The sequence below is a fragment of the Erpetoichthys calabaricus genome, chromosome 8 (genome assembly GCF_900747795.2).
Source record: "Erpetoichthys calabaricus chromosome 8, fErpCal1.3, whole genome shotgun sequence".
Taxonomy (NCBI): domain Eukaryota; kingdom Metazoa; phylum Chordata; class Cladistia; order Polypteriformes; family Polypteridae; genus Erpetoichthys; species Erpetoichthys calabaricus.
In genome coordinates, this window is record NC_041401.2 from 132,251,851 (window position 1) to 132,278,031 (window position 26,181).

Here is a 26,181-nt window from a genome sequence, read left to right on the forward strand (position 1 = left end):
CAGTGTTTATCATGAAAGCTGAATATGCATTTCAGTTCCCATTGACCAATCGGGAAATAACTTCACAAATGTTTCACAACCCAGCATGCACATGCATAAACATGAACACCTGAGAAGCAGAACATATTGGTTAAATTGTCACAAGGGAGCCATCCACTGTATATTTATTTCGAGCAATATCAAGATTTGGATTTCAAAGAGGAAATACAGTGATCCTCCGACTATCGCGGAAGTTACTTTCTAGACCAGGGGTCAGCAACCTGCGGCTCTGGAGCCATATGTGGCTCTTCAGCCTCCTTGTAGTGGCTCCCTTTGGCCTTGACAAAAAAAAACATGAAAATGAATAACGGCAATTTCTTAATTTGTATTTACAGTGGTGTGAAAAACTATTTGCCCCCTTCCTGATTTCTTATTCTTTTGCATGTTTGTCACACAAAATGTTTCTGATCATCAAACACATTTAACCATTAGTCAAATATAACACAAGTAAACACAAAATGCAGTTTGTAAATGGTGGTTTTTATTATTTAGGGAGAAAAAAAAATCCAAACCTACATGGCCCTGTGTGAAAAAGTAATTGCCCCCTGAACCTAATAACTGGTTGGGCCACCCTTAGCAGCAATAACTGCAATCAAGCGTTTGCGATAACTTGCAATGAGTCTTTTACAGCGCTCTGGAGGAATTTTGGCCCACTCATCTTTGCAAAATTGTTGTAATTCAGCTTTATTTGAGGGTTTTCTAGCATGAACCGCCTTTTTAAGGTCATGCCATAGCATCTCAATTGGATTCTGGTCAGGACTTTGACTAGGCCACTCCAAAGTCTTCATTTTGTTTTTCTTCAGCCATTCAGAGGTGGATTTGCTGGTGTGTTTTGGGTCATTGTCCTGTTGCAGCACCCCAAGATCGCTTCAGCTTGAGTTGACGAACAGATGGCCGAACATTCTCCTTCAGGATTTTTTGGTAGACAGTAGAATTCATGGTTCCATCTATCACAGCAAGCCTTCCAGGTCCTGAAGCAGCAAAACAACCCCAGACCATCACACTACCACCACCATATTTTACTGTTGGTATGATGTTCTTTTTCTAAAATGCTGTGTTCCTTTTACGCCAGATGTAACGGGACATTTGCCTTCCAAAAAGTTCAACTTTTGACTCATCAGTCCACAAGGTATTTTCCCAAAAGTCTTGGCAATCATTGAGGTGTTTCTTAGCAAAATTGAGACGAGCCCTAATGTTCTTTTTGCTTAACAGTGGTTTGCGTCTTGGAAATCTTTTATGCAGGCCGTTTTTGCCCAGTCTCTTTCTTATGGTGGAGTCGTGAACACTGACCTTAATTGAGGCAAGTGAGGCCTGCAGTTCTTTAGACGTTGTCCTGGGGTCTTTTGTGACTTCTCGGATGAGTCGTCTCTGCGCTCTTGGGGTAATTTTGGTCGGCCGGCCACTCCTGGGAAGGTTCACCACTGTTCCATGTTTTGCCATTTGTGGATAATGGCTCTCACTGTGGTTCGCTGGAGTCCAAGAGCTTTAGAAATGGCTTTATAACCTTTACCAGACTGATAGATCTCAATTACTTCTGTTCTCATTTGTTCCTGAATTTCTTTGGATCTTGGCATGATGTCTAGCTTTTGAGGTGCTTTTGGTCTACTTCTCTGTGTCAGGCAGCTCCTATTTAAGTGATTTCTTGATTGAAACAGGTGTGGCAGTAATCAGGCCTGGGGGTGGCTACGGAAATTGAACTCAGGTGTGATACACCACAGTTAGGTTATTTTTTAACAAGGGGGCAATTACTTTTTCACACAGGGCCATGTAGGTTTGGATTTTTTTTCTCCCTAAATAATAAACACCATCATTTAAAAACTGCATTTTGTGTTTACTTGTGTTATATTTGACTAATGGTTAAATGTGTTTGATGATCAGAAACATTTTGTGTGACAAACATGCAAAAGAATAAGAAATCAGGAAGGGGGCAAATAGTTTTTCACACCACTGTATATGTATATATATATATATATGTATGTATGTATATGTATATATATATATATATATATATATATATGTGTGTGTGTATGTATGTATGTGTGTTTATTTACTACTACTACTACTACTGTTATACACTTTAACATCTAATTTTTATTTTTATTTATTTATAATTTGTCAACTAAAATATGTGTCACATCTACGTCTATAGCCCTCGCCTTTACCTGCAGGCGGCTTCTGGAGTGTGCGACCCCTGCACTAACCATGAATAAATCCCAAAAAAGAAGAATCTCAGAAGAAAATAGAGAGTTTAATTCGATAGCTGATGACGTTTCACTGCATCCTCCACCAAGAAGCACTGTGTGCTCAAACATTCCCCACTGAATGTGTGGAAGTGATGAACCTCATTATCAAGATAGTGAACAAAATAATTGCAAATGGGTTAAACCACCAACAGTTCTGTTCACTGTTAGAAGAAGTCGACAGCGCATATTCGGATTTCCTGCTGCACAACAGAGTCCAGGGGAGAGGTGCTGAAACACTTCGCTACCTGTCTGGAGCATGTGAGAACCTTCTTGGAAAGCAAAGGCCTCAGCAATCCTGAACTGGGAGACCTCGACTGGCTGGTAAAGTTGCACTTCATGGTGGATATGACAAGTCACTTAAACACACTGAATAAAAATCTCCAAGGAAAGGGAAGCACGGCCCTGCAGATGCTGGAGGATGTTTTGGCGTTTGAGCGCAAGATGACAGTGTTTGCCAGAGATGTACAGAAAGGTACGCTCTCTCACTTCCCCTCCCTGAGATAGTTCAAAGAAGCGAACAATCACATAAATTGTGATTATTTCCACCGTACAATTATTGCAATGCAAGCTGCATTTAGAGAAAGATTCAGTGAGTTCAGAAAGGAAAAAAACACTCTCTCATTCTCTGTCACACCCCTGGACATCGACCCATCCCTGCTGAACACATCCGCATTCACAGGAGTAAGTAAGCCCGATCTAGAAATTGAACTGGCTGACATAGCGGATAAAGATTTATGGGTGTCCAAGTTCAAATGCCTGACAGCGGATCTTGAAGAAGTCCCCCGTCAGAAGGCTACTCTCACTAAAGAGCACAAATGGGGTGATATTGAAAACCTCCCCAAACCCGACAATCTTGTTTTCGACACATGGATTGCCATTCCCGAAATGTATATGAACATGAAAAAATATGCATTTGGAGTCCTGTCCATCTTTGGCTCAACATACTTATGTGAGCAAGTTTTCTCAAGCATGAACTTCATAAAGTCCAAATATCGTTCCCGCCTCACACATGAGAGCCTGCAGTCCTGTGTGAAGGTCAAAGTCACATCATACAGCCCCGACATAGAGATGATCTGCAGCGAACTTCAGAAACAGAAGTCACATTAAACAGGTGAGAACAATAGCATTTAATAGGATATTATTTTTCAGAGAAAAAAAAAACACATTCATTTCGGAGCTTATGTAGGTTTTTTTGTATGTTCAGGTGCTTCAGTTGATTGCTGGATGAGAGGGAAACTTGAAGAGGATGAGAGCACACTGAAGTGGAACTTTATGTTTACTTTTTTAAAGCTGCTAAGCTACAGCTAAATGTTTTATTTATATTAAAGTGGGCTAGTTTTTATTTTAATTTTACACAGGTATAGGAAGGACTCAAATAGATGGACTCCATCCATCCATCCATTGTCCAACCCGCTGAATCCGAACACAGGGTCACAGGGGTCTGCTGGAGCCAATCCCAGCCAACACAGGGCACAAGGCAGGAACCAATCCCGGGCAGGGTGCCAACCCACCGCAGGACACACACAAACACACCCACACACCAAGCACACACTAGGGCCAAGTTAGAATCACCAATCCACCTAACCTGCATGTCTTTGGACTGTGGGAGGAAACCCACGCAGACACAGGGAGAACATGCAAACTCCATGCAGGGAGGACCCGGGAAGCGAACCCGGGTCTCCTAACTGCAAGGCAGCAGTGCTACCACTGCGCCACCGTGCCGCCCTGGTTGTAACATGTAAAATCTAAAAAAAGATTAAAACTTTTAAAAGTTTATAAGCTGTGTTATGTTTTGCAGCTCCAGACTATTTTTCTTTGGAGGAAGAGGGGGCAAAATGGCTCTTTTGATAGTGAAGGTTGCAGACCCCTGTTCTAGACCCATCAGCGATGGGTGAAAATCCGCAATATAGAAAGACCATATAAATAAACATTTTTTTTTATAGTTTAAGCCTTAAAATATCCCTCCCACACGCTTTAAGCACATGTAAACTTTGTAAACACATACGATATGTGGATGTCGGGCTAAGGATATGAGTAACATCTATTATAAAAAAAAAAAAAAAAAAAATCTTACCAGGGAGGCGAGGCTTGATCTTCTCAGAAGACAATTTGACATCCAAATAGGCCTATAATTATTTAGTATGTGTGGGTCTAGCTCTGACTTCTTAAGTAATGGTTTAATGACTGACACTTTTAGTGCATCAGGTACTGTGCCATGCAATGATGAACTATTGATAATGTTTAGAATAGGCGCTGCAAGAACATCCATTGCAATTTTTACTAATTTTGTTGGCACTGGATCTAGGGAACAAGTAGTGGGCTTCATTTTAGAAATTAAAGTTAAGACTTCCTGCTCAGTTACAGGATTAAAATTATTAAAGTGCCGAATGCAATGTGAGGCAGGGTCTGCTAAGCTAGTATTTGGTTTGTAGTGTGATGCAGAGATCTGGTATCTTATATTTTTAATTTTCTCATTGAAGAAGTTCATAAAGTCTGTACTGCTAATATCTGTTGGTATTTTGCACTGTTGATCTGAATTTCCATTTGTTACTTTAGCCACTGTTCTAAACAGTACCCGAGGATTTTTATTATTGCTATCTATTATTGTAGAATAGTATTCTGAGCGAGCTTTAAAGAGGGCTTTTTTATATTTATTAACACTCTCTGTCCATGCAATTTGAAAGACATGTAGCTTTGTTGTTCTCCATCTGCGCTCCAGTTTTCGACACTATAATTTAAGAGCTCGAGTGTTTTCATTAAACTAGGGAGAGTTTCTATGTGCTTTGATCACTTTTGTTTTAAGGGAAGCCACTGTGTCCAGAGCATTTCTTAAGGTCACATTATAATGTGATGTTAACTGATCTAAATGGTTTTCCACAATTACAATTCGACTTACTCAAAGTATCCATAAATTTTGAAGCAGAATTACAATCTAGCTGTCGCACTGTCTTTGATTTAATCTGTGAGTGTGTTGGCAAGGGCAGGACTAAATCAAATGTAATTAAGTAGTGATCGGAAATAACTTCATTTAATGGAGTAATATATAAATTTTGAATTTCAACTTTGTAAGTTATGATTAAATCTAATGTGTGGTTATGATTATGAGTTGGACCTTTGACATTCTGACAAAATCCTACTGAATTTAACAAAAAGTAAAACATTTGCTAAAAGTGTCAGTTTCCACCTCAATGTGTACATTAAAATCTCCCATCAGTACTACGTGATCATAATTTATAGCCAAATCAGATAGAAGGTTGCTAAATTCAGTCATGAACAGTGAATATGGCCCTGGTGGTCTGTAGACTAGCACTATAATTGTGTTGGAATCTGTTATAATATTTAAAATTAATGCCTCAAAGGATGTAAAGTTGCCTAAGTTTTTAGAAGTGATTTGCATTTTGCTACAGTGAATTATTCCAAGTCCTCCTCCTCGACCAGAATCTCTAGACTTATGAAGGAACGAGTAGCCATCTGGTGACGCCTCAGCTAGGGGGACAGTGTCACATTTACTAAGCCAGGTTTCAGTGAGAAGACACAGATCAGATTTTGTACTTAATATAATATCATTTACCAACACAGCTTTAGTGCCAAGAGAGCGAATGTTCAATAAGCAGCATTTAAAACTGCATGGTTCTTTCTAAACTGGTGATATATTTTTTGTTTTAATTTGAAGTAAACTTCTATTACAGATGCCCCTGATGGAGAGTCTGGTTTTATCCCTTGGTCTAATTATACACCTTATTTTTTGGTTATCAATTAATTTAAGGTTTGTATCAAGACTAAATTTACTGGATGCCCCACGACAGGGATTTTGGGTAACAGCTTCAGGATAGTAACAGGTGGGATAAACAACAGCCTGTGATTTAAGATCACATGACTGTGGCCTGGATGGTGCTCTAATCAGTCAACCAGGCGGTTTTGCTGCCATATTTTGGGATAATACATAAGATCCCCTCCAGTTAGGATGAAGACCATCTCTTTTGAAAAATCCAGGCCTTTCTCAAAATTCATCCTAATTTATTTGCACACCAGGTTTAATAGTGAGCTTACCTGCATTTATCCTACTATAAAAACATACATTAAAATACCTGTATCACATCTTACTTCATTGTAAAATTGTGTCACCGCCTTAAGTAGTGCTCACGTGAGATTGTTCACAAGACCTCAAATCCTTCTTAAATCTGTGAAATTGCATAGCATATGCCTTCTTCCGATCACCTATTGCTATAAATTAGTTGTTAAGCATAAGAGGGCACTAGAACACCCCATGTCTTAAAATGTGAGAGAATAGCAAAGTGGACGCCTGCCCTAAAGGAATTGTTGAAATTTAAATTATTCCAGAAGAATGTGCATCATTCCATAACAACCCTATTAGAATCCTTCACTATGGAAAAGATGCATTTCAGCCTGTAGAATTATTTTCATATTTATCCCATTATTTATTTAGTATTTCCTCAAATACCAAAAAGTAAAGGTGTTTTTTGCCTCCTTCAATATGATATTGGTTCTTTGGGTGTAAGCCAGAGCTGTGACATAGTTGTCTTGCCTGTCAAGGTGTTTAAGAACAATTTGTAGGTTGCAAGAACTTTCATTTGCCACTGACATGCTAATTTAATAAGCAGAAGTAAGTCCACAGTATCTGTGAAGCAGCCAGTAAATGAATATTACATTCAAACATACATTTTTAACAGTTAACTTACCCCTTGTTGTTAGCAGTAATGGACGATAAAAATGTTTAATGTCATGATTTTATACAGAGCAAAGAAAACTTATTCATTATTTATGGGGACCAATGCTGAGCAAACACCAAATTACACCTAACTGCCATGTAAAAATCTCAGTTTACTCATGTTTTATGGACTGTGTGTCAGATATTCTCATTCCAACGGCATTTTTTTTTCTATAATAAAGTTAAGTACACCACTTAAGAAAAATTTCATAAACAGGGGAATGTGTTCAAGCAGGATTGAGCTTTTGAATTGAAGTGTACGTATATAACCGTGTATATTTTGTGTGTGCATGTTTTATGCTGTGTAGTGTGTTCTTCCTCTTCTTCATCTTTTCCCACTTATTTAATTAATTTGAAGTATTTTTGGTATTGCACATCTTCTCAGAACAGTTGTCAAAAATACAAGTTTATTTCATTGTAATATGTAAATTACATCCTATGTACACATGAAAATAAACTTTACAGCATGCTTCAGACAGACAACATTTTAAGGCATATCTGATGCAGATATTAATTAAAATCTATTTACTGAATGTAATAATTTTAATTAGCTGGTTAAGCACTGCATATCACCTTTGAGATAGGTTAAGGTCACCCATATAATTGGACCCTTAGGGCTATGTCAGTGTACATCTGTAAAGAAAAAAAAAGTTATTCTAAATATTTTGGCTGTAGAGCCATTAGATTAAAATAATATACTGATTTTTTTAAAGCCTTTCACTCAATTCAGTTTTTTGAGTCAGTGCATTAAAAATCAAAATTCAGGTATCTCAAGTAGTTGACAAATCTCCTAGTTCATGAAGTCTGTTGAATGATTTTCCTATCAAAAGAAAAGCAATGTTTAAAAGACTATCAGTTTATTTAGATATCCATTTGGCAAGTGGCATGAGGGCAAAATTCCATTTGATTCAGGTTAATTTTTAATCTACATTACACTGGGATTTGAGAGAATTCACACAGTTCTTCACAGGAAAGCAAAATCATATTTACTGTAGGCTACCATCTCATTTTGACAATGATGAACTTAACTGTGATGAGTGGTTCTTTTTTGTTGGTTGTGTATTGACATTGACCTGTACAATAGGGTATTGACTGATTCATGCCTGTACTAATTCCTGTATAGCAAATAAGTTGTATAGTTTACAAATGATTGAAGATTTCCTGACTCGAAAAATCAAGTTATGCATGTGTGGATCCGAATTTGACACACAGTGATGGATTCCACTAAAAAAATATTATTTTATCCTTACGTGTCGTTTACCTGGTCTGTTAGGAAGCATTTTATGCTTACAAAAAGTGAAATGCACACAGTATGCAATGTATGCAAGGTGGAGTTGCCATACAAGAGTCAACGAACAAATATATTCCAGTGCTTAAAAAGATATATAATATTTCACTCAAGATAAGTGATCTAACTGCTAACCAGATGACTGAGGAAACAACTAGTTCAGGGGTTTCCCTGCTGAGGAATAAAAAATGAAGACCATCTTTAAAGTATCTCGTGTAGTTTTTAAAAAAGTATAACTCAAAATATTTGATTTCTGCTTTAAACTAGTCCTAATATGAGAAAAGCGCTATATAAATGTAATGAATTATTATTATTATTATTATTAATATCAATATAGTCATTGACTAGAGCTGTTGGTTTGCAAGCTTTGTGATACATAAGCAGCACTCAGGTGATACACAAGGAACACACAGACCCCTGAAATACATAGTGGCTGAACCTGTGTATCCATGCTTTGCCTAATCTCAATTACACCCCTCTGCCTCACAGTGCTCCTGTTACAAGACTTCACTTGTTCGTTCTTCTCTTCCATATCCGCCAACAGTGGCAAGTGAAGGTCTCTTTCTACTTACCTGGGGTGTGATTTAACCCCATGCTCTTATTCCTCACTTACTTGAGTCGATTCATACTGGATTTAAAACTGCCCAGGGACCGAACATCAAAACTGAGAGTTTATTTGTGAAAAAGAGCACCTTTACAGGTATGTTTTGTCTTTGTTTTGTCTCACCCCCTCCTTTCCCAGTGAGAAGCTTGAACCATATATGTGTGTGTCTCTTTCTTTCCCACTCTCTCTCTCTCTCTCTGTATCTCTCAGGATGAATCCGCCAGCATTGCAATATTTTTTAGCGTGCTGTAATTTTTATAACAGTTGTAGAAATTGTCTGATTACTGAAGAAGAATATACAATGAGGAACAAATACAAATGATAAAAAATATTAATAAAAAGTGTAGTGTTTCATTTTAGAGTTTACAAATATTAATAAACAATGGAGAGGCTTTGTTTCAGACAGAGTTATCCAGTCTCAGGAGTCTTCATCCTTCCTTAAAAAATAAATACAGTCAACAGGGAGAGCCTCAAGGGTGAACTGTATAGCCAAAATTAAGACTCCGCCTGCTCATTGAATATGAGTTATTTTTCACTGTTTTTTTTGTAATTTGTGAATACTTCTTTTGATCTGAATGCACATGTAATTGTATAATTTCAGTATATTAAATGTATGGCAATTTTAGACTCTATATTTTTTATTTTATGTCATATTTTATACAATTCATATCTGATAAGATACGGTTTAGAAGCTGCCTTTCAAAGACAATCCCTGTGAAGAGGACTGACTCTTAAGTTTAAATCAAGAGTGTATGGTAGCCGTTTTTTAAGCAAAAGACTTCTGTGTCAAAGCAAAACAAAATGGTTAATGCCAGTCTGTCTTACAGTTAGTATCTTTTAAGCGTAAAGAGAAATCATTAACCAGTGTTCTCTAAAGACTGTTGAAGGAAGCTGAAATATGAATAGTTGGGCAGTTGCATGCAGAAACAACAGGGCATCCAGGGTTCTCTGGTTTGTGGGTTTTGGGGAGAAGGTAAAACTAATATACCTGTAGGTTTTTAACAGTGAGGGATTCTAAATTGGCCCTAGTGTGTGCTTGGTGTGTGGGTATGTTTGTGTGTGTCCTGCGGTGGGTTGGCACCTTGCCCGGGATTGGTTCCTGCCTTGTGCCCTGTGTTGGCTGGGATTGGCTCCAGCAGACCCCCGTGACCCTGTGTTCGGATTCAGCGGGGTTGGAAAATGGATGGATGGATGGATGGTATTTAGTATTGGGAGTGAGTTTACTTTTTGCTGATAAGAAGGGAAATGGTAGAAGTTCCCTCCTGCTGATAATCATCTGTCAGATCCTGTGTGAGGGGAAGATAGGTGGCTGTATTAGAGAGTTGTTTTGAAGATTGTGAAATATAAATGTCCTTCTACTAGATTCCCCTTTGGGGAGATTTGATGCTACACAATGTGTATAGACTGACGTTCACAATGTTAAAAGTGGAACTGTGTTTGTTGGGATAAGAGTGTTTAGTAAGAATTTGGTTAGGACTCTGATGAAATAATCAACAAATGCAAAATGTTCAGCCATTCTGGTTCAGAAACATGCTTGGGATTAATGAAGTTAATGATTTCAGAGACAGGATCACTCTTCCATAGTGCTGGTTTTCTTGCAAAGTGTGCTTCAAAAGATCATGCAATAAAATTGGTTAAGGTCAAAGTGGATTTGAGGATTGTTCATTGGTGCCGGAATGAATAGTGGATTCGTGCTGTCCCTTGCAAATATGTCACCAGCAATAATCATGTAAACTGTCTAAAAATCTTTTATTATTTACTACATTTTTGTAGGAAGTGTCCAGCCATCTTCATAGTTAAAGAAGGTGATGACTAGCAGACCATTTCAGTAAGCACTTTCAAGCAGTTAAAGTCAAAGACCTTACATAGACTGTTTCAGAACACTTCATTTCCCTTGATCCACTGATCTGTTTGTTTATGATTTTAGCAGAAACACAGAAGAAACTAAGCTCATTTCTCCAGGTCTCAATGAACAGCTATTTTTTTAATCTGTTTCCACAGTCAGAAATGTAGTTAGGAAATGGAAGGCCACAGGAATGGTCCTTGTGAAGGAAAGATGTGGTAGGCCAAGAAAAATATCTGAAAGGCACAGCCGAAGGCTGGTTAGAATGGTGACAGACAAACCACAGACCACCTCCAGAGAGCTACAAGCACATCTGGCTGCTGATGGTGTCATTATACATTGTTCTACAGTCCAGTGCACTTTGCACCAAAAACAGCTCATTGGAAGGCTGATGCGCAAAAAGCCTTTTCTGAGTACTCGCCACAAGGAGAGTCGCATGAGGTATGCAAAAGCACATCTGGACAAGCCAGAAAAATTTTGGGAAAAAAATACTGTGGACAGATAAGACTAAGGTAGAGTTATTTGGTCACAACTAGAGGCGCTATGCAAAGCCAAAAAAACACAGCATTCCAGGAGAAGAACTTGCTGCCTACTGTAAAATTTGATGGAGAGTCCATCGTGTTATTGGGCTGTGTTACTAGCACAGGTATTGGAAACCTTGTTAAAGTTGAGGGCCGCATGAATTCCCCCCTGTATCAGCAGATTCTTGACAAGAATGTTCAAGAGTCAGTCACAAAGTTGAAGTTACACCGGGGTGGGATGTTTCAGAATGACAATGATCCAAAGCACCCTTCAAAACCTACCAAGGAATTCATGCAGAGGCACAAGTACAATGTTCTGGAATGGCCATCCCAGGCCCCAGACCTGAACATCATTGAAAATGCATGGATTGATTTGAAGCAGGATGTCCACACTCGGAAGGCATCAAATCTGACTGAACTGGAAGCATTTTGTATAGAAGAATGGTCCAAAATACCACTAGCCAGAACTCAGGGACTTGTCAGTGGCTATAGGAGGGGTCTACAGACTGTTATTTCAGAAAAAGGAGGCTCTACTAAATATCGATGGGATTATTCCTTTGGGGCACCCAAATTTATGCACCTGCCATTTTTTGTTTATATGCGCATTAAATTGATTCTGTTGGTCCAATAAAAATATTTCACTACTGAAATGTTGCTGTTTCCATAAAGTATAAAATATGTTAAAATAAAGTTGCTGCCTCAAAAGCTTAGTAAGTTATAAACTGATATAGTGATTTTTATCAAGGGTGCCCAAACTTTTACATAGCACTGCATATTACCTTATTTTACTTTTTCTGTTGCACATCTGGTAAAGACTATGCAGTTGAAATGTTAGGTCTTTAACATTCTTTCCTTAACAGCATAGTGGACTTAACCTTTTTTCATCATCACTTAATGTATTCTCTTGTTATTTATACTCTTTTGATCAATATAATTCCATAATTTCCTGAGTTGTTTTTAAGACCTAACACCATGTTCTATTTAATGCTTGTTCAAGAACTTCATGGCATTATTTTTCTATATTATCTTTGTAGGTTTTGAAAGAAAAGAAGGTTCTAGTATGGATTTTTTTACTGCAGAGCTTGCCTGAGTTGGCCTATCTTATTTATTTATTCTACTTGGTAAGTTTGTACTATGCTAATCTGGTGAATCCCTCTGTATTTTGCCATTTTAGGTTACATAGAGGTAATGCAGCATAACTCTCACATTCTACATTCACATTGCAAAATGTACTATATATCAAAATTAATCCCATTTTTTATAAAAGAATAACTAATTTGGTGTGTTGTGTTGAGAGAAAAAAAACATGTATCAGATTGTAAAATCTTTTTATCATCCGTTTATACACTAACTTCTTTATCCACTCCAGGATCAGTTGAGCAATTGCCTGTCCTGGCAGCACTGGGCACAAAGCAATAACCAGTACCAGATAGGGCATTATTCCATGGCAGGACACAGAATATCCTCAATCTCACTAGTTCAACTCAGAGTTTGTTGATTTAATAAACATATGTCATGATGCAGGAAGAAAACTGCACTGTACCTATATACAGTGCATCCGGAAAGTATTCACAGCGCATCACTTTTTCCACATTTTGTTATGTTACAGCCTTATTCTGAAATGGATTAAATTCATTTTTTTCCTCAGAATTCTACACACAACACCCCATAATGACAACGTGAAAAAAGTTTATTTGAGATTTTTGCAAATTTAGTAAACATAAAAAAAAATGAGAAATTACATGTACCTAAGTATTCACAGTCTTTGCTCAATACTTTGTCGATGCACCTTTGGCAGTAATTACAGCCTCAAGTCTTTTTGAATATGATGCCACAAGCTTGGCACACCTATCCTTGGCCAGTTTCGCCCATTCCTCTTTGCAGCACCTCTCAAGCTCCATCAGGTTGGATGGGAAGCGTCGGTGCACAGCCATTTTAAGATCTCTCCAGAGATGTTCAATCGGATTCAAGTCTGGGCTCTGGCTGGGCCACTCAAGGACATTCACAGAGTTGTCCTGAAGCCACTCCTTTGATATCTTGTCTGTGTGCTTAGGGTCGTTGTCCTGCTGAAAGATGAACCGTTACCCCAGTCCTGAGGTCAAGAGCGCTCTGGAGCAGGTTTTCATCCAGGATGTCTCTGTACATTGCTGCAGTCATCTTTCCCTTTATCCTGACTAGTCTCCCAGTTCCTGCCGCTGAAAAACTTCCCCACAGCATGATGCTGCCACCACCATGCTTCACTGTAGGGATAGTGCCAGGTTTTCCCCAAATGTGACACCTGGCATTCACACCAAAGAGTTCAATCTTTGTCTCATCAGACCAGAGAATTTTCTTTCTCATGGTCTGAGAGTCCTTCAGGTCCCTTTTGGCAAACTCCAGGCGGGCTGCCATGTGCCTTTTACTAAGGAGTGGCTTCCGTCTGGCCACTCTATCATACAGGCCTGATTGGTGGATTGCTGCAGAGATGGTTGTCCTTCTGGAAGGTTCTCCTCTCTCCACAGAGGACCTCTGGAGCTCTAACAGAGTGGCCATCGGGTTCTTGGTCACCTCCCTGACTAAGGCCCTTCTCCTCCGATCGCTCAGTTTAAATGGCCGGCCAGCTCTAGGAAGAGTCCTGGCGGTTTCGAACTTCTTCCACATACGGATGATGGAGGCCACTGTGCTCATTGGGACCTTCAAAGCAGCAGAAATTTTTCTGTAACCTTCCCCAGATTTGTGCCTTGAGACAATCCTGTCTCGGAGGTCTACAGAGAATTCCTTTGTCTTCATGCTTGGTTTGTGCTCTGACATGAACTGTCAACTGTGGGACCTTATATAGACAGGTGTGTGCCTTTCCAAATCATGTCCAATCAACTGAATTTACCACAGGTGGACTCCAATGAAGCTGCAGAAACATCTCAAGGATGATCAGGGGAAACAGGATGCACCTGAGCTCAATTTTGAGCTTCATGGCAAAGGCTGTGAATACTTATGTACATGTGCTTTCTCAATTTTTTTTATTTTTAATAAATTTTGCAAAAACCTCAAGTAAACTTTTTTCACAATGTCATTATGGGGTGTTGTGTGTAGAATTCTGAGGAAAAAAATGAATTTAATCCATTTTGGAATAAGGCTGTAACATAATAAAATGTGGAAAAAGTAATGCGCTGTGAATACTTTCCGGATGCACTGTATATTAAAAATAGCAGCGTCCCTAGCACTGATCCCTGTGGAACACCACTCTTAACATTGGCCAGTTCTGATGAGGTTCCTTGCACCATCACCGTCTGCTTCCCGTGTCTGAGCCAATTCTGCACCCATCTAAAAACATCACCCTGAACTCCCACTTCTTTTAATTTGATGCCCAACCACTAATTTGGCACCTTATCAAATGCTTTCTGAAAGTCCAGATAAATAATATCATGTGCTCCACTTTGATCGTATCCTTTTGTTGCCTCCTCATAGAATTCCAGGATGTTAGTAAAACACGACCTCCCTCTTCTGAACCCATGCTGACTGTTCAGAATAACTCCTGTCCTTGCCAGGTGTTGCTCAATCTTATCCTTAATAATTCCATCCATTAATTTTCATGTGATGCATGTTAAGCTTATTGGCCTACAGTTGCTTGGATCTGCTCTGTCACCCTTTTTATATAATGTATAATGTATAATATATATTTGCCATTTTCCAGTTCTTCGGAATCTCTCCAGTGCGCAGTGACTTCCTAAAAATATGTGTCAAGGCTTTATATATGTCCTCGCTAGCCTCCTTAAGAACTCAAGAGTAAATATTATCTGGTCCTGGTGATTTGTTTGATTTCATCATATTTAATCTGAGCAGCAGTTCTCCCTCTATAATTCCCAAATCCTTCAGTACCTCCTTAGTAGTCCTGTTTACCTCTGGGAGGATATCCACTTGCTCACTTGTAAACACCTCAGAAAAATGTAAGTTTAGGTCATCCGCTATTTTACTGTCTGCATCTTTTAATTCTCCTTTACAATTTCTGATGCACTTGACCTCCTCCTTGACTGTTCTTTTACTACTAAAATACTTAAAGAATCTCTTAGAGTTGTCTTTCGCCTTATCTGCTATATTCTTCTCCAACTGTCTTTTAGCCTCCCTGATATCCTTCTTAATGTTGTCCTCATGTTCTCATACGCTCTACGATTCACTTTGCAGTCATTGTTGAACACAAAATTGTGAATACATAGTGAGAGGCATGATCCAAACACCAGCAAAAAAACATGCAGGCTCTTTCTTAAATGGGTCTGCAAACATCTTTGGTTTCACTTTTTTTAAAATGGTATGGATGTCAAATTTTACATGCAGTTTTGAGTGAGAATTATTGTGTTAGAGTTTCTGAGGTATTCATTCATTTGTTGGTTATCTTAAAATGAGGCTAAGAGAAGAGAATATGACCTGTGGAGGAGGGGAAAAAAAGGAATTGGTTAACCCACCTTGACTTCTCATTTAGAAGTCAACTGAAAAGGAAACCCTGGAAAAGGTCTTCCTTGGCAGTAGTGGTTTGCAGGGTTGGTGAATATAGCACCTTGCAAATGAAATTTGACTTTCAGTGGACATTCTTTCCCAAATAATGGTTGAGGATGACTTTTATCAGCAAATACCTGGGCAAAGCATTGATATACAATTAAGGCCTTTTAATGAAGCATTAACAAGCAGAGAATATATAGGCATGTTAGACTGCCTGCTGAGAACTCTGCTCCTTTTTGTGTTTCTCTGCTTAGTGATTGCATTTTTGTCACTGTGCAGACTGGATAATCTTTGTAAGTATGAAATGACTAAAACAGTTTATTTAAACAGCTGAAATTATTTTATGCTAAAATAAATTGAATTCTGAATGAAGGAAAGTCCAGAAAACCATATGTCTAAACACTGTAAAATTATGCAAATTGTAGTGACCTAACAGATGGAATGCTCTGATCGGGTTTTATTAAGGCCAATAGCAAAAATTAATTGTGTGTTACTTGAATTTTCTGATTCCAATTTTTCTTCCTTACCTTTTTTAAAACTTCATTTACACTACACTGATAACCAGGCATGTAGAAGCTTTATGTTCTAAATTAAGATGCTATCCTTGATATTTTATAAAGTCCATCTGTAGATCACAGGTATTATGTGTTATATTTTTTTATAAATAAAATTAGATTCCGCAGGTTTATTGTTAAATAACCAAAAACTACTAAAATAAATAAAATATCATTAAAATACTTTTTTAAACTAATAAAACCTGTACACAAAACATTTATCCATAATTGGCTGTGCCACCTGTCTAAGACTTGTTGAAATATAAGTAAGACCTTAGTGTTAACATTTGAAGTGCATCATACAATGCATGTTGTGTGCCATTTAGTGTGAGATTCATAAAAGCAGTGTTAATGAATGTTATGTGCCAACTCTTAAAATGACAAATGCAATGTATTTTATTACTAAAAATGACAGGGGCATTGCAAGTAGACAGACACACTGTCACTTTTCGTTTGTTGGCTTACTCAGTGGTATAAGCAACAAAAATGTGGCTGAGACACTTGAAAGTTAAAATTCAGAAAATCGCACAATGCCCGAAATAAAAGAGATATAGTCAGATATCACAGTCGACATGAAAAGGCGAGTCGCAGCCCGCCATCTGTTTATTCTGTTTCAGAGAATATTACAAAAGCTGATCCCCATGCAATGGTCAGGCAGTGACGGTGCTGCTGTGGCGAGCACATTTTCAGATGCAGGCTACACACACACCTCTGCCTTGGAAACTGCTGGGAGGCCATCTGGCTAAGTGCTAACTGACGCTGTCTTGGAGTCACAAAATGCAATAATTAATGCTGTAATATGTTATATTGACCACAAATTATGTTAATTGGTTAAAAAATAAATGCTGCATCTGATTACCTATTTTTACATTCTGCTAGTTACACTCAAATGAAGTTGTAACACGGTCCAATCTGGCTGATCATTTGGTGAATCAGGTTCATTATACCACATCTCTTCAGGTATGGCAAGCCACGATTGTGTGCCACATTATGAAGCATGCCACATGCTTGCACAGTTTGACACACATTCTGTGCACTATAGAGCAGCACTTTAATAGAGTGGAAATGCTTTCAAATTACGTAAGCAAATTCATTCTGTGAAGGTGCCTTTATAGCATCGGCACCGAGCACCACAACAGATCGATTCTTTGCTCTTTATCCTTAAAAGTACTGCTTGCCTTTTCGTGCACTAGTTGGAAAAAGCACCTGCGTCTGTGCAGAGCTGGCATTTTTATAGGTTCTCCAGCTAATTACGCTTGGAAAATCTGATGTTGCTGTAAATTGCTCTTTGATGTTTCCCAGTTCAACCACAGTGTAAGGAAATCTTATCTATTTGGATGACAAGTGGATGATACCATCCTGTATAGTTTGCATGGTGCAACTCAGTGATGACTGAGAAATACCCTATCAGTCCGCAAGTTCACGTTGAAAAGCTCCTCTGGCTGATACCCCAAGAGTGGACAGAAGTTGGAAAAGAACAGGTAGAACACAATTCCTCAAAGTTTGCCTTTATAAAACTGGCCCCAGTTCAGCACACAGCTGTAAGAGGATAGCTCTTGGAAATCCAAATCGACCTAGAAGCCAGTCATCATCATCATCTATAAATACAAGCTCTCTTCTAATTCTTCCATTTGCGATGTCTTCTAACAACAGTAAAACAGCTATAGTAGTTGGAATAGTTTGGACATTCCATGCAACGTTATATTGTTACAGAATGATTACAATCAAGTGAATTCAATTTGTAAACAATATGCAGTTAATTTCGGTGTATTCGAGTTTGCAAAACCAAGTGGAAACGTGCGTACGCAAGACAGGAGGCTGCCATGAAAATGTGCGTGGCTTTATGCCAAGTTTATTTTTTATACATCTCAAAATGAGTATGGAAATGGGCATACACAACATTTTTGTGCGTACACACTGCTTATACATGATGCCCCAGGTCTGTTTTAGAAAGAGAGGTTAGATAATCTTGTATCTCATTATGAATTCTGGCAAGCTATAACAATATTAATGACCAGTGGATATGCTGCTTCCAGAATGCTGGATTTCAATTGGTTCACACAATCCTGGATTGGTTGATTCAGATTAATGTCAGTTTATGGCATTATTTACAGGCCATTATGAGTTTAGCACTGAACAGGCTTTCAACTACGGACTTCAAGTCTGAGAAGCAAAGGGAAACAACCTCCCAGCAGAGCACGAAGTGCTGGTGGCAGTGCATGACATTTATCAGTATATGTTCCAAAAGAGAAGCCGCACATCCGCAGCTGATACTAAAGAAAGGGAGATGGTGTGGAAGAATATCACTAACAGAGTAAATGTGTAAAACGGTTAATCAGTAATATCTGTGCAATCTTAGTGTATATGGACAAAAAACAGGTTCCAGTTATGACCATTACGCGTAGAATTTCGAAATGAAACCTGCCTAACTTTTGTAAGTAAGCTGTAAGGAATGAGCCTGCCAAATTTCAGCCTTCTACCTACATGGGAAGTTGGACAATTAGTGATGAGTCAGTCAGTCAGTCAGTGAGGGCTTTGCCTTTTATTAGTATAGATGATATGAAGTGTATAATGTGTGAAGACTTTAGTCTAAATATCAAATAAACATGCGCTTTTATTCAAGAATATAAACAGAGAAAAACAATCATTCAATTTACATGTTGCTGTCAATCCAAGAAAAAACCCAAACTCAAATGTCAATCGACAGAAAATTGACATGTCTTCTTGGATGGTGCAGAGGTAAGAACTGCTGCATTGTAAACAAAAGGTTAATTTGTCAAAACATCTAGCTGTTCCTCATCAGGCTTCCCCAATACTTTATGTAGCTTATTAGCTCTCACACACACACTTGTATAATTCTGATTATTAATTCAAGGCACATTTGTAACTCTTAGCTCAGAGTTTACAGTCATTTCACATATTATGCATATTTTATCACCGGCCATGTTATACTTCAATTGTTAATGATTAGATTAGATTGGATAAACATTATTAATCTCATGGCAAAATTCAGAACATTTGTTAACTGTTTTAAGTTATGTGATATAAAGTGCAAGTCTTTTTAAACATTAGAAGATATAGACTGATGAGTGTTTTCCCTGTCTTTCTCAGGTCATTAAGGAATGGGGAGCTGGTGAGTCATATGTATTGGAGGCTGCAACCATCATTGGCGCATTTACATCTGTTTTTATTAAGGCTGTTCTCTTCTGGACACTTCAAAGACTGTGCAGGTGCTTTGGACAAGGACTTCAAGAAAGGAGTATGTTGTTGATTATTGATTATACAAATAAATAAAAAAACTTTTTCTTTTTTTTCTCGTAAATATAATAAAAATGAAAAACGTAGCCTATGATGAAACTGGAATGCAATATTTGGGTACTGAATAGGCTTGAAAGGGACACACCATCAAATATTAAGAAAAATTGCAAATTGATAAACCTGCTAAAAGAAGCTGTAGCACAATAAATTGTGATACAGTCAACTTTAGTGAGTTTAATACATTTTCTAGTAATGTAAGAGTGAAGATTACATCCATCAGCACTGATTGTTTAATGGATGTAAAAGCCTAAGTAGCAGAATGGTCATTTAGTTTATTAAACAATAAATATTAGTTTGAATAAGAGAAAGGAATGCTTCAATACTTTGTATTCATGTAATGTATGTTTAGACTTATTGATTATGCTGCATTTCACTGCCCCTGAGATTTCAAAATTTGGCTTAATGTTTAATTTTTATTTATTTTTTTAGTGTTTGCCACTGAGGAGCAAGACAAGATTTGTTCGTGATCCAGCACCATTTTCGATGTGAATCCAAAAGCAAGAGTGAAGCTGAATCACATGGAGACGTTGCTTGTCAACCATTTTAAGCAGCTAGTTGTTCATTCCTTGCATTGTTTCAATTTAGGCAAATAAACCCACTAGAAACATTATTCAAGAACTTTTACATAATATTTTTCAGGCAGAGCTGAATATTTTTGTCAGTTTTATCCATGCATCACAATTGTATAATAAATTACGGATTTTTATTTTGTACAAATGAGCATCTGAAAAAATTTCATTTATTTTGTTAGCTTCTGCATATGGATAACAGATTTTATTGAGGGATCAATTTTGAAATTTTAACAAAGAAGAAAAGTGACAATGAAAAAGAAATTGCTATATTGAAAGTTTTCTGCTCTGCACTATATTGTATGCTTTGCACTAAAGCACCTTGCTAAGTAATTCATGTAATGTTGGGGAAAAATGAAAAAAAATACTACATATGTTATATACCATAAGCTTGACTAAAGTGAATACAGTGTCACTGAGGTGTAGGGTTTATCTATATTAATGTGCTCTGAGGTGAACTGGTTCTCTGGTCAGGGCAGGTCAGTGCATTGCACCTGATGCTTCCATGGTGGACTTTGACCCATTGTTGAACATTTATTGGATTAAACAGTTTTGTAAATATTCTGGATTTATATTCTGGATTTTCTGCATGAAATTAGGAATTTTTATCCTATTGGTCATTTTTTCCTCTTGCGTCTCAAAGACAGGTTAATTTTTCACTGTAAAATGACCTCTTATAAGTGAGTAATAGTGTGTGTGATGGATTTGCACTCCACCCATTGCTGGTTCATGCTTTGCTCCAGATGTGGAAGAATTTTGGCACCCTGTGACCCAGAACTGGATTAACCAGATATGATAATGGATGGATTATTGTTTGCACCAAGGTCTGAATGATGTATATTTGTGCTTTCCTAGAAGCTCTTTTGCAAGAAACTAAGGACAGACTCGCACATTTTCATCATGCTGTTTATGTTCACTATATTCATTTGCCTTCCTATTTCTTTCTTTAAACATTTTTATATTGTTTTAGGAAATAAAAAACATTATTTTTCAGAGCTTGTTCAGAAGCTTTCATAGAGTTTTAAATTATATTGTAACTATAATAACTCTAAATATATCAACCTTTTCATGATTTTATTTTTTCATTGTTTTTATTATTTATTGTATGCCTTAACATGAGAAGTTTTCACTTTTTTGCTATATTTTCTTTAACTTAGAAGTAGAGACATATCAAAAATAAAACAAGTAAGTTGGAGTTGCATGTAGCGGAGTACAATAATAATACAGTCATATGAAAAAGTTTGGGAACCCCTCTCAGCCTGCATAATAATTTACTTTCAACAAAAAAGATAAGTGGTAAGTTTTTCATTTCCTAGGAACATCTGAGTACTGGGGTGTTTTCCGAACAAAAATTTTTAGTGAAGCAGTATTTAGTTGTATGAAATTAAATCAAATGTGAAAAACTGGATGTGCAAAAATGTGGGTACCCTTGTGATTTTGCTGATTTGAATACATGTAACTGCTCAATACTGATTACTTGCAACACTGAATTGGTTGGATTAGCTCATTAAGCCTTGAACTTCTTACACAGGTGTGTCAAATCACGAGAAAAGGTATTTAAGGTGGTCAATTGCAAGTTGTGCTTCCCAGTATTATGGTTTAGGGGAAGGCTACAAAAAGCTATCTCAGAGGTTTAAATTGTCAGTTTCAACTTTAAGGAATGTAATCAGGAAATGGAAGGCCACAGGCACAGTTGCTGTTAAACCCAGGTCTGGCAGGCCAAGAAAAATACAGGAGTGGCATATGAGAGTGAAGATGGTTACAGACAACACACAGATCACCTCCAAAGACCTGCAAGAACATCTTGCTGCAGATGGTGTATCTGTACATCGTTCTACAATTCAGCGCAATTTGCACAAAGAACATCTGTATGGCAGTGTCATGAGAATGAAGCCCTTTCTGCACTCAGGCCGCAAACAGAGTCGCTTGTATGCAAATGCTCATTTAGACAAGCCAGATTCATTTTGGAACAAAGTGCTTTGGACTGATGAGACAAACATTGAGTTATTTGGTCATAACAAAAAACGCTTTGCATGGCGGAAGAAGAACACTGTATTCCAAGAAAACACCTGCTACCTACTGTCAAATTTGGTGGAGGTTCTATCATGCTGTGGGGCTGTGTGGATAGTTCAGGAACTTGTGGCCCTTGTTAAAGTTGAGGGTCAGATGAGTTCAACCCAATATCAACAAATTCTTCAGGATAATGTTCAAGCATCACTCACAAAGTTGAAGTTACGCAGAGGTTGGATATCCCAATAAGACAATGACCCAAAACACAGTTCGAAATCTACAAAGGCATTCATGCAGAGGGAGAAGTACAATGTTCTAGAATGGCCGTCACAGTCCCCTGACTTGAATATCATGGAAAATCTATGGGATGATTTGAAGCAGGCTGTCCATGCTTGGCAGCCACCAAATTTAACTGAACTGGAGAGATTTTGTATGGAAGAATGGTCAAAAATACCTCCATCCAGAATCCAGACACTCATCAAAGGCTATAGGAGGCATCTAGAGACTCAACGAAGTATTGATGTAATATCTCTGTTGGGGTGCCCAAATTTATGCACCTGTCTAATTTTATTATGATGCATATTGCATATTTTCTATTAATCCAATAAACTTAATGTCACTGCTGAAATACTACTTTTTCCACAAGGCATGTCATATATTAAAAGGAAGTTGCTACTTTGAAAGCTCAGCCAATGATAAACAAAAATCCAAAGAATTAAGAAGGGTTCCCAAACTTTTTCATATGACTGTATAGCAAAAACAGAAACCTAGCTAAATAACAATGATGGGGATGAGTATAACATAGAAGGATGCACATTTTAGTTGGAAAATAAAACCCCTCTAAGTAAGGACATGTGGCTTCGCCTGGGAAGCTTTAGGGAAAAAGTCTTACTTTCGGAGTGTGTTATAGACTGCCAAATGCAGACAGTAATTTCAATGCACACCATTTTAGTACTATTAAAAAGGCAAGTTTACAGGGGGAAATCAGTCACTGGGGACTTTAATTACCCAATATTAACTGGGATAACCTTGCAATTAGCGGAGCAGAAGAGGAAGTAATTGGTAAATGTTTTTTAACACAGTATGTTAAAGCACCTGTCTGGATTTAGTATTCTGTAATAATGAGGATAGAATGAAGGGTATAGAAGTGAATGAACCACTAAGGTCAAGTGACCATATTATAATACACTTCTCAGTGTTTTGAAAGAGTGCAGATGGAAAGACTAAACTTGATAAGTTTTAACTTTGAGAGGGCAAATATTGAGCAGATGCAGCAGAGTTTAAGGAGGATAGAAAGCAATAAGCTTTTAACTGTGGAGACAGTTAAGGAGCTGTGGAACAGGTTGAAAAATTGTTTACTTGTAATGTAGGATAGGTACATACCTAAATAATAAGTAGGAAATTTTTCAAAATCTCTGTAGTGGGTTAATAAACGTGAGGGCAACAATTAAGACTAATATTAGCGATGCTAAAAGACAGGAATATAGCAGACTTGGGGAAAGATGACCCAAAGAGATTCTTTCAGTATTTTAGCAATTAAAAAACAGTCATGGAGGAGGTGAATTGCATCAGAAATAGTAAAGGGAAATTTAAAAAAACAGTGAAATAGCAGATGCTCTAAACTCACATTATTCTAAAGTCTTCATAGGAAGTGAAGAATTTTCAGGCAGTAAATGGACAACTAAGGAGGTATTGAGCGATTTAGATATTATAGAGGGAGAAGTACTGTTTAGATTAAATAGGCTGAAATCAAACAAATTACCAGGACCAGATAGTATTTACCCTCTAGTTCTTAAGGAGGTTAGCGAGTACATATGTAAATCCTTGACGGATATTGTTAGGAGGTCACTGTGCACTGAGAAAATTCCAAAGGACTGGAACATGGCAAATATCCCATTATATAAGAAGGGTGACAGGGCAATTCCAATCAGTTATAGGCCTTTAAGTTTAACATGCATCACAGGAAAATTAATGGAAGGAATTATTAAGGATAAGGCAACAAATAGCATGGCTTCAGAGGGAGGTGGATATGATCAAAGTGGAGCATATGATATTGTTCATCTTGCCTTTCAGGAATCATTTGATAAGATACAATATGAGAGGTTGGGCATCAAACTAAAAGAAGTTAAGAGTTCAGGGTGAGGTTTATAGATGGGTGCAAAATTCTCTTCTACGCAGTGGTGTGCTGGGGAGGCAGCATTAAGAGGAAAGACGCCTCACGCCTGGACAAACTGGTGAGGAAGGCAGGCTCTATTGTTGGCATGGAGCTGGACAGTTTAACATCTGTGGCAGAGCGAAGGGCGCTCAGCAGGCTCCTATCAATTATGGAGAATCCACTGCATCCACTAAATAATGTCATCTCCAGACAGAAGAGCAGCTTCAGCGACAGACTGCTGTCACTGTCCTGCTCCACTGACAGACTGAGGAGATCGTTCCTCCCCCAAACTATGCGACTCTTTAATTCCACCAGGGGGGGTAAACGTTAACATTTAACATTATACAAAGTTATTGTCTGTTTTTTTTCACCTGTATTATTATCATTCTTTAATTTAATATTATTTATTGTATCAGTATGCTGCTGCTGAAGAATGTGAATTTCCCATTGGGATTAATAAAGTATCTATCTATCTATCTATCTAAATTGTCTCAGTCTCAGGAAGCAGAGGGTGATGGTGTGAGAAATCTTGTCAGAATTGGCTGACGTTAAGAGTGGTGTTCCACAGAGGTCAGTGCTAGGGTCACTAGTATTATTAATATATATCAATAATTTTAATATACTAGGGGGCTCTGCTCCCTGCTCGCTTCGCTCGCCAACCCAGTGTTTGGTTTACCAGATATACAAAACAATACAATTTATTTTTTGTATAGCCCAAAATCACACAAGAAGTGCTGCAATGGGCTTTAACAGGCCCTGCCTCTTGACAGCCCACCCAGCCTTGACCCTCTAAGAAGACCAGAAAAAACTCCCAAAAAAAACCCTTGTAGGGAAAAAATGGAAGAAACCTTGGGAAAGGCAGTTCAAAGAGAGGCCCCTTTCCAGGTAGGTTGGGTGTGCAGTGGGTGTCAAAAAGAAGGGGGTCAATACAATACATAGAACAGAATAAATCCTCAATACAGTATAAAGATAAAAATTCTAGAAGTACGGAGTAGAATTTCACATTAGATGATATCACATAATATGATTTGGATTTGTTTTAAGTCCTGGAGACCTCATTCATCAAGCTGCCTCCCCCATTTTGCCATTCCACATCTGAAATAGCGCTAATCCGATGAAAGGACCCCTCATTCCCACGTCCCCATTCATCAGGGATGAGTTTACCTTAGGCAGGCAATCTACAATTTAAATAGATTGTTATTTTCTTGGGAATTGTTACATATGCATTATTTTCACATGCATTATTTTCACTTTTACTTTAAAAACTTTTGTAAAAACAATACTTGTTTCTTTATTTCCTGGTTACATCTCTTTCTTGCCAGACGTATAATGCTGCTCGTGTTGTGAAGGGTGTTGCAGCTGAACGTACACTAAGGATATGCCTTTGGATCATTTGCTGTCTTTTTGCTTCTTGCTAAGCTGCCTCTTCTGCCTGTTGCACGTTGTTGTTTTAAGAGCTGGGAGCACATGATGCTTGCCTGCCAAAAGCAATCCAATAATTGCTAGCTTAGAGGTCTGTTGACTTGTTTTAAATGATGGCTCACTGCCTGGTCTCACGTGACGTTGTAAAAGCAATACCTGTCTTTTATTTCTGGTGTGGTTAAATTAGTTCTTGCAGTATGTATAACGCTGCTCGAGTTTTGGGGTGGGGGGGATTAGCTGCTGTCGCACTGTACAGCCTGTACAGCCGCTGTCCTGTTTGCTATGGCCCTGGGACAATCTCTTGGCACCAAGTCTCATGTTTACGGTCACCGCGAGACGCACCGTGGCAAGTCTCCTTGGTCTCACGGGTCTTTAAAATGTCTTCCGAGATGATCACGTATCGTAGCCTTGCATTT

The 26,181-nt window shown here is 38.0% G+C and overlaps 1 protein-coding gene across 4 annotated transcripts in view; it reads left to right on the top strand.

Annotated features, from left to right (window-relative positions):
* Positions 1-21,250, top strand: part of LOC127529044 (uncharacterized) — a 106,788-nt gene extending 85,538 nt beyond the window's left edge. For 2 of the 4 annotated variants that reach the window (XM_051931393.1, XM_051931391.1), the window contains exons 7-9: positions 12,302-12,388; positions 19,403-19,550; positions 20,039-21,250. In XM_051931393.1, coding sequence (XP_051787353.1) covers positions 12,302-12,388; positions 19,403-19,550; positions 20,039-20,076 — 273 coding nt within the window. In that variant the 3' untranslated portion in view covers positions 20,077-21,250. Of the gene's footprint in view, positions 1-12,301; positions 12,442-12,647; positions 12,819-19,402; positions 19,551-20,038 lie in introns of those variants that run through there. The other 2 variants (XM_051931394.1, XM_051931392.1) reach the window with 2 other exon arrangements.
* The last annotated feature ends 4,931 nt before the right edge of the window (positions 21,251-26,181 follow it).